General features: G+C 40.8%; 1 protein-coding gene across 1 annotated transcript; it reads right to left on the reverse strand.

Annotated features, from left to right (window-relative positions):
- Nucleotides 1–1283: 1283 nt before the first annotated feature.
- ptafr (platelet-activating factor receptor) lies at nucleotides 1284–9641 on the reverse strand. Its single transcript, XM_066682349.1, has 2 exons — nucleotides 9593–9641; nucleotides 1284–4894 (listed from the first exon to the last, which is right to left on the reverse strand). Exon 2 carries the CDS (start codon nucleotides 4892–4894, stop codon nucleotides 3779–3781), a length of 1116 nt encoding a protein of 371 aa, XP_066538446.1. The 5' UTR covers nucleotides 9593–9641; the 3' UTR covers nucleotides 1284–3778.
- Between the last annotated feature and the right edge of the window lie 582 nt (nucleotides 9642–10223).

The raw sequence follows: 10223 nt of genomic DNA on the forward strand, positions 1-10223 counted from the left end.
GAGGAAAGTTAAAATTAATCAGATTTACAGGAGCTGTGAGTTGGACTCAGATTAAGTTATTGCCTGCGATTTCTGTATATTTCCTTTGTTTCCTCACTGCTCGGTACACAGTGTTACTCTGATGCAGTTGCATCTGCTGTCTCAGCGGTGATGAGTGCAGAAGAATAAAGGAAGGACGTAGCTTCTCTGACGGACTGAATGGAGGATGTGTAAACAGAGAATGAATGATTCTCTACATTCTGTTCCGTTCTGTGGGAGCTAAAGTGTGTCTCACAGACATTTCAAGCAGAAAATTGAGGAAAGATAGTGAGGAAATGCACACAGGACTCATTAACTGCTGTAATCACATTTCCGGAGAGTGCATATTCCCAGCAGGAAGTGCTCAGATATCTGTTTACGGAGTTCCCCTGCTTTGTAAGCACAAGGTTTAAAGAGTCACTGAGGTTTCACGAGTGGTGTTCAGTAATTTCGGGGGGAGGTATGATGTAGAAAACACATGACGTATTATAACTTCTTTTTTTATTATGTAATCATCCTTAGCTCTTATACATTTGTTTGATCTAGTGATTAACTTTTCAATTCCCTGGAAAAATACCATAGGTCTTTAATGGACGTTTTAAAAATGATAATTTGTTTCTGATCAGAGAATCTCTTTCCTCTGAGATGTTTTTTCAGATTGTGGAGCAGGTAAAAACCCCTCAGGGCTCGGTCAGGGTCTGAATTAGAGCTGAGTCAGAGGCTGAGTCTGGGGCTTAGTCGGGGTCTGAGTCTGGGGCTTAGTCGGGGTCTGAGTCTGGGGCTTAGTCGGGGTCTGAGTCTGGGGCTTAGTCGGGGTCTAAGTCAGAGGCTGAGTCGGGGACTCTTGATGAGTTCATTGAGGAATGGTAAGTTAAATGGATGAAACAAGAATTTTTACAACTTTTCTCAATTGCACAAGGTAACTTCAAATAAATTTAATAATCAGAATGAAGTTCTAGTAAAATATAATATATTAAAAGTAATATATAGAGTAAAGCTCACATCAATATTCAGGATGATGCTCTGATAAAGTCACATCCAGAATTAATTTATATAAAATGAATGTGTACTGTGATATTCTAAAACTATTAATATCTGTAATAAGTGTTACCTAAAAATATTTCATATTTCAAAAGTGAATGTACTTTGAAAAATGCGGACAATATCAAACACATTTCTGTTTTTTTTTTTCAGATTTTAAATTTTATTATTTAGTTTAACAAATAAAACAAATGTTTTAGTAAACAATTAATTAATAGCATTTTAATCGTTTTATAAATAAGTTTATATTTATATCATTCTTGAAACACTGTTTGAAAACAACATATTTAAAAATACAATAGAGACCCTCACTTTACAATAAACATATTCATTCATTCATTCATTCATCATCTTTTCTGCTTGTCCATTTCAGGGTCGCGGTGTGAACATATTCATACAGACTAAAATTTAAAAAATAAATTACATATTTATACAAACACAATTCATATAATGACATTTTCAGAGCAGTGCACAGTACAGAGTAAACACATCATCGGAGATTGTTTAATATGAGAACATTGCAGAAGAAGGGGATATGATATTCTGGAAATAAATACGTATGGAGCACAGAAATTCATAGATTTCAGCCAATCAGCAAAGAGTCCAGTGCTTCTCACACTACTTCCTACATTTACAGATAGAACAATCCGTGTTTGTCATCTGCCAAGAGAACTCCAAGAGACCGGATATTTACACAGTGCCATGTGTTTTTCAGGGTTTATTCAATGCCCTTAAATTCCTGTAAAGAGTGTTGTTAAATACTAAAGCACACACAGATGATTCCAGATGATTACTCTGTGGCAACGGCTTGGGGAATGAGCTCACTGAATAAAAACCATGACTTTTATGGTACAGGTGATGGGATTTCGTCTCAGACTTTAAGATGCTGTGATAAATTTGAAGAGTGAAGCCACTCTGTTCCAGACGTCTCTAATCTGAGATGATGTCTAAGAGTTCATGGTGAGATTTCTGTCTAGACATGAACACTGCAGGTCAAGACTGGTTTTGGTGTTTTGGTGTTTGAGCTTGTCCAATATTACTTTCCATGTAAATTATAATCATACACAAGTTACAATGTAAAATGTCCTACACCAATCCATTAGAGCTTCACACAGAGCCCACACCACTCTCTTCCTACCAGCAGCCACACATTTTCCACTGTTTCAGTCCTACAGCTACACACTAAGTTTGCTGTGGCCGTTTATGATCCGATCAGTAACCAGGGACCCTTAACATCTACAGCTACTCCTTCAGCCTATCACATAAGTACATAGTTTCTGGCCCCTGATGCCGAACTGCTCAAGCAGGGATGTGGCAGACTTGGCTACATATCCCCAACACCTTTCTCCACCGGTCTAACATGAGTTTGCCACCCAGCTTCCAGATAAATGTGAGGGTCCAGTGTCAAAAAACTTCTGGCCAAGAGAGAAACTGACGTTTCCTGAATTTTGAGGAACATGAAAAGTTGCAGAAGAAAACCTACAAAACTCACTGTGTGAAGAAACTAACCAAAAAAGGGAAGAAATAACACTCAAAGATAACATTCAGCACAACCACCATACCATAGTACACTATAAAATGATCACATATTGAGATGTTCGTCTTAACACATGGTCTCCATGTCTGTGAACATTTCTACAGTTTCTCACAGAGGGATTAGTTCCAAACAGCAGTAGCTGCCCAGTGTGTTCATACTTTTATTAAATTCAATTATTCAATGTCTGAAAGCTGTTATTTCACTCGCTGATGTTGTTTAGATAAACATCAGATACCTTCAACTCAAGCTTGGTCGCTGTCCAGTGTGAATGAGTACATCCTCATTACGTTTCACAGCCCACTTCCCTCCACTTCTTATCAAAGGTGTGAATGCACTCTGAATTCTAATCTGAATCACTGTGTTGAAATGATATTCAAGAGACTCCTGAGAGTGACAGGAGCCGTTTAAGTTTACGTTATCATGGTGGTGTATTTGAACATTTCTAACTGTAAGTGACACTGTAAAACCTCATTTGGTTAACACCTCACCCACTGGTGCGCTGACTGTAAAGTCTGTAGAGGTTAACTACTCAGAAAGTCAGCAACAGTACAATGTGTCCAGTGTGTTAGTGTGTGTTAAAGGGACGGACCACATGAATTTCTGTTTTGTTAAATAAAGAGCAGAGAATGAAAGAACAGTGAAGAAGAGACTGATGAATTATCTCAGCATCTTTCTACACACTTCTGCTCAAAACCCTACAAAACAATTTATTGCTAAATAAAGCTGAGCTGAGTTGCGTTAAAGTCACAGGGATGGACACAACTGAAGGGACGCGAGGCAAAGTGTGTCCCAATTCTGCTTTAAACCCTCCAACCCCCTGAACACTTGAACATTTGAGCCCCTTTGTCTCACCTTTCAAAAGCGATTTATAAACACTGCTGGATACACTCTTCTCCTAGTATCCATTTCACTTACACATTCCCTCACTTCAGGTCCAGTCTGTTTACATAATGTTTGTTTATAATTATCTTACTTCTCTCCAGTATTTACACACATATAAATAAATTTATACACAATAGGTCTTTGTAATTCACACCCGTATGATGAACGTCCCTTCACTTTTTGTCCAGGCTGTACACAATTTTAAAATTCTGATCAGTATGGTACCATCTCATCATGAGTCCTCTCATTTGTCTCCACTTTGTTCAGTGCAACCTCTGTTTGCTCCAGTTGACTCATCCCTTAGTGTCTAGTCCTCAAGGGTTCAATGTCTGGAGCATATCCACCTTTCTGCTCCTCCAAGATCATCTCATTTGGGTGGTTGACCTTCACGGTCACTCCAGTGATGGTGGTGTTGTTGTTGATGGAGCAGGTTTTTCCATCTTTGACTCTCCGCAGATGCCCCTGGAGGTACTTGCGGAATTTCCTGGTGGCGAAGCAGTAGACAACAGGGTCCAGAAGGCAGTTGAGGGCCATGAGCATCAGCGTGACCTGGTGGGCGTCGTTCAGACTCTGCCGCGTCTCCTGCGTCCATTCGGTCAGCTCGAGAACGGCTTGCGTCCAGGGGATCTGGACCACGTGGTGAGGGACGAAGCAGATGACGAAGACACCCACCACGGCACACAGCATGCGGAGGGCTCGCCGCTTCGTTCCCTGTGGCCTCTTGCCTGTGCTGGGCCGACGTTGGCTGATGGGCTGTTTCAGGAGGGTTCTAGCTATTAGAACGTTGCAGGTGATGACCAGAATGAAGACGACAAAAAATATGGCCACAATCAGATAGTGCATGGCTGCGACTGATAGCTTGGATTCCTTCGATTGATTTTGGTAGCCTTCGAAGCATCGGAAACCGTCCTGGATGCCGGGTTCCATGAGCTGGTTGATAGTCATCGCTAATGTGACGAGCCAAACACAGAAGGAAACGATCATGCCACGCCTCCAGCAGTCTGAAGAAGCAGCAACCAGAGGCCGGGTCACCGCCCAGTAGCGGTTGATACTAATCACAGTGAGGAAAAGGACAGAGCAGTAGGTGTTGATGAAGAACAAGGACCCTGCAATGCGGCACATGACATCAGTGTAATGCCATTGGCCATGGTTATAGTAGTAAGCGATCCATAATGGCAGGACGCACACAAACAGCAGGTCGGCCACGGTCAGATTGGTCATGTAGATTCTCATCTCGTTCATGGCCTTGGCCTCACGCATGTGGTGCAGAATAAACAGGGCGTAAATGTTAAACAAGATGCCGAGAATGAACACCACGCCATAGAACGCTGGGAAAACCGAGTAGCGGAATTCCGAGTCCAGGAACGTGTTGGAAACGTTGGCCTCAGAAGTGGTCATAGAGACTGTGGAAGACATCTGGGAAACAGAGAAAGATTTTTATCAGTGTCAGTTTTTTCAGTTTCTTTTTCTCATTCACTCATTTTCTCTCTCTCTCTCTCTGATTCTCTCACTTTCTTTGTAAGTCTCTGACCATCACCCTCTATTTCACTCTATTTTCTCTTTCACTTCACTCTCTCATCTCTTACTCTCTCTCTCTACGTCTCTCATTTTCTCTGTAAGAATTGGTTCATCTCTCTCTCTCTCTCTCTCTCTCTCTGCCTCTCTCTCTCTCTCTCTCTCTCTCTCTCTCTCTTTCTCTTTCTCTCTCTCTCACAGTTTCTAAATAAGGTAAACAGAATGAATGAGGGAAGAGATTAATACAAACTACATTTTCTGTTCCTCCACACATATAACCATTGGTGGATAAACTCAGCAGATACAAGAGTGTTCTGACAGCTACAGTTTAACAGTTGCACACTTTAATGTCCCTCGTACCATCTGAAATGATGGAAAAAGGGAGAACACACCACACTCCTCACAGACAGTCGCCCGGAGGAAACCCACGCAGACACAGGGAGAACACACCACACTCCTCACAGACAGTCACCCGGAGGAAACCCACACAGACACCGGGAGAACACATCACACTCCTCACAGACAGTCACCCGGAGGAAACCCACACAGACACCGGGAGAACACACCACACTCCTCACAGACAGTCACCCGGAGGAAACCCATGCAGACACAGGGAGAACACACCACACTTCTCACAGACAGTCGCCCGGAGGAAACCCACACAGAGACAGGGAGAACACACCACACTCCTCACAGACAGTCACCCGGAGGAAACCCACGCAGACACAGGGAGAACACACCACACTCCTCACAGACAGTCGCCCGGAGGAAACCCACAACCCCAGGACCCTGGAGCGTGTGGCAGTTATGTATTCTAATAAATGTATAATTGTGTTTTAAATGTTCAGTTTAGGCCAATAGATACAGTTCTAGTAACTATCTCAGAATCGTTTTATTTAAAGTATGCAAATTTCAAGTAAAACAAAAAACACATTTATAAATTGAAGCGAGTCTTATTCCTCACGGACCTCTGTAATCACCTGCAATAGAAATAACAGTTTTATTACAGCTACTAACACTATTAATACCTTCTGCTGTGATATATTTATCCTGAGATGTTTCTATTGTAAGCTGCAGTGTTTAGTCAGCATGAGAAACAGGAAGCCACAGCTTTATTTTGAGTAGATCTACACACGTCCATGTGTGGTTTTTAATTCACAATTCAGTGCTGAGGAATAATTCCATGCATTTGCCAAAACCTCTGCAAAGTCATTGAGAGTCATTTTGTTGTGAAACCCTGAGCCAGAGTGGTTCACAGTGGTGGTCAATGGAACCAGACATCTGCCTCTAAAAGCTCCTCGCAGTAGGAACGGCGCTGAATGTGCGGCCTGATGTTTGAGGACAGTTTTGAGAAATGTTCAAATAAGATTCAACTCTATTATTGCATCATCAACCTTCCATATGAATATCAGGTGGAGTTCACTGGTGGTGGTTAGGTGTGTCCCAATGATCAAGTTATTGATTTATCGTACAATACACAGACGTGTCCTCAGTGATTTTTGCTGACCTCAGTGTTGTCCGCTGTGTGTTTACTGTGTGTGTTTTTACAGGAGAATAAACGTCTCCAGTGTTTTAGACGCTCGCTCTGTTCTGTTCTCTGCTCTCGCTCTGTTCTGGAACCGTTATGTGGATCTCTTTAACAAATAGTGGCTTTATTTGATTGATGGTTAATTTATTTATTTAACATATTTTTATTCCATTTCCTGTGTCTGAATAATGTTAAAAGGTCATTTTGAAGTTAATACTAATTCATTGCTCTTGAAAAGACTGTAGCTGCATTATTATGCTACAATATAATCATTATATCAGTGACATAAAATGGTTTGAAAATGACAATAACATAATTTATGGCACATATTTCTGGGACAGTATATTAACCACTCAAAATATGGCTAAATTTACAGGACTAGAGGTGGTGTGAAATAAATAAAATGCTGTATTTGAGTTGTAAACCTAGCAATTCCAAGCCTGGCGCCAAGTTGTTGAGTGCCCCTCCAGTGAATTTTAAGCTCCCTCAGAGAAACTCTGAAACTTGAGACACCTCCTGCCGAGGGCGCCTCCAACCTGAAAAACCAGAATGTACCTTGAGAGACAACCATTAAGTGGCCAGAGGTGGTATGGACTGCATGAGCAAACTCCATTGACACAGCACCTCTGGCGAGCTGATTAGTGCCTCCTGAGATTACGTGTTTAAGTTCAACAAGGTGTGAGGCAATCCTTCGCTTAAGGCACACCCTGTTTCCCCAGGCTGGAGTGTCCCTCACTTGAGGAGACATTTTGCTGTTTCAGAGTTGCTCAGAGTCAGGGGAGCCGGATCTGCTGTTGCACAAGCAGAGCAGTCATCATCATCAGACCTTGTGACACCTGTGAATGACTATTATTAGCTCTATTCCTGGATTGTCTGGAAAGTTTAAAAAATCTGTGGATTTTCCCTTTAATTGCATCTATAACACACTATCACAGTGGTTCTCAAACTGTGGCACCTGTGCCCCGGGTGGTACATGAAGTAGTAAGAGGTGGTACGCTGGATGACCTCGGAAAATGTAATTAAGGACAATGCAGAACTGAAAATCTAAAGTTTTCATGTGTGAATTACATGATGTTTCACAGTTTTATTAATTATGCCACAATTAAATTAATTTGCATAAAAAATACAACATGCTACATGTACACAGTAGTTGATTACGTCTATTAGAGAACAGATGGGGGCAGTGTTCCCTGCTTTTTATCCAGGGAGGGACATAAACAAAGGCCAGAGACAGAGGTGAGCAGTTTGGAATTTATTTCAAAAAGGCAAAGTGGGAACGAAAAAAAACATGGCATTTCTTCTCACCATTAAAGTCCTAAAACACTGTTTAACACAGCGCCTCACCTCCTTCACCTACTGCTACAAGCACAGAGAGCCGCATTTACCTGCTCCCACTGACAGCTCGTTAAACACATATCTTTTAAACCATTTATTTCCCATAAATATATCCTCATAAATGTATAGATGTGTTTAAAACCTATAGTTAGGCCTATAGTTATTTGTATTCTTGCTAAAATGTTTTGTAACTATTTTTAAAAACAAAAACAGAACAGAGGAGGAACCAGGGGCCACTTGTGGTACTTTGTAGGAACTTAAAAATGAGCTAAAAAGTTTTAGAATCACTGCACTGACAGAAAAATGTGGAATTGCTGTGGGCTCTGGAGTAAATCTCTGAGGCACAGGTGAGAAAAGTAGTTCCCATCATTGCCCCATGTCCCTGTTGAAGAGGGGCTCCCTGTCGTTGTTAATGTTATTTGTAGTGTGTCGTTTTGTTTAGTTAGTTGTGTAGTGTGTTGTGTGTGAGGAAAGTAGTTACCATCCCAACACCCCCCAAACACACACACACACACACACACACACACACACTTGTTCTGTGCTTTGCTGCAACGTGGGGCACATTCTATTCTTGTAAAGACCAGAGACTGCTTCCAAAGAAAGAACATTATCTTTTTAACAATTACTAAGAAATATGAAATCTAATCTTAACCTTAACTCTAACCTAATTTGGCTACAGTTATCCACTTCTAAAGAATAAAACCCTAAATAAATGTTTCATTAGAAGATTATTACAAACCCATGACTGTGAATCGAGTGCTAAATTTTCCTGGCGCTCTTCCAGTAGTGGATGTTAGCAAACATAAACATGACCAGCTCTTTTTAAAGCTTTAAAAAGTTTCCTTTAGGGATTTTATTCGCGATAAACTTTATGCAGCTGGTCATTTCCTCTAAGTCCACTTTACAATATCGGGGGAAGAGAATAAAAAAAAGAAAAGAAAACCCTGCTGATGTAAGGTGGAATTTTCCAAGCAATGGGTGAGAAATTCCAATCAGATGTTTCGTAAAAAAACTTGGACAAAAAATTCCCACCACTCCCCACTTCTCGTCAAACTGCAGCTCCAGTGACTCACATCAGTTTTCACTGGACACAGAGAGACGTGACTTGCACACAACATTCTTTTATTGCACCCTTTTGTTTTACATTACTTTATGGTTTAATTCTCTATTTAATGCATGTTTTTACTGTCCCTTTTGTTTCTGTGAAGCACTTGGACTGACATCGTGTACAAACTATGCCCTATAAATAAACCTGCTTTGCCTTTCTGCTTTTCACATTCACTTTACGTCCAAATATTTATAGACACCACTTTCTCATTCACCACTTCACTGCTTTGTGGACTCAGCTTTTCAGTTCTGAACCCACGGCTCATTTAATCTCCACAGAGAAGCATTAACCTTCAGGTGAGTTAATGCCATCATGCTCAGTGCTGCCAGAAGACCCCACGACTCGGGGGTGGAGCAGGGGAGATATATTCCATACACATTTGCTTAATATATGAGTAAGATAACGTATTAAGATTTTAATTTCATTAATTCATTCTGGATGATTTCTCTTTGAAGTAATGACATAATAATATCACGAAAGTCTTCTGACGTTATAATTGTTCAGATCACTACATTAATCTAGAATTGAGTTTAACACACCTTTAGAACGTATTTAAGGAATATATAAATAAGCTTTTATCTGAATTCCAATGTAAGTGCTGTTTAAATTATTATAATATTGGACTCACCTTTATCCAGCCTCCAGTGTCCTCGTCAAAGAGTGTGTGTGTGTGTGTGTGTGTGTGGCTCTTATCTGCACAGTATTTCATTTTCTCCTGTTCTTTAAGCCCCGCCCAGTGTTTGCACACACTCTTACTTCCACAAGACTAGAGGAAGCACGCACTCTTTTCCTCTGAATCACACACCCACACACACACACACACACACACACACAGTCATACCCTGTCCACAAGTGTGAGTGTGTGAGTGACAGGGTGAGTGTGTGGTGCTCTGTTCACAGACTGCAACCTTGAACAAGATGAAGTGGTTACAGGTGATGAATGAATGAATAAATAAATGAATGAATTTTAACTGGAACATATGTAACCAATGAGAAAATACCAATCACAGAACCGTGACGTATCAATGCTTTCCAAAACATGCCTCTCCAACATCACAGCTATAGACAACAGTGCTCTCGGACGTTTAAGAACGTTTATGTGAACAGATGTCATTTAAAGTCATTTTGGTGCCTTTCTATTGGTTGATATTTCATTAAATTTTCACAAAGTGAAAAGAACGGCATAAAGTAAAAGACAAATCAGAAAAAAGGAAATATATGTCGTTCTCTAGGGAACAACAAAACATTTCTTTTATATG

This window comes from Hoplias malabaricus, chromosome 1 (assembly GCF_029633855.1).
Source record: "Hoplias malabaricus isolate fHopMal1 chromosome 1, fHopMal1.hap1, whole genome shotgun sequence".
NCBI lineage: Eukaryota > Metazoa > Chordata > Actinopteri > Characiformes > Erythrinidae > Hoplias > Hoplias malabaricus.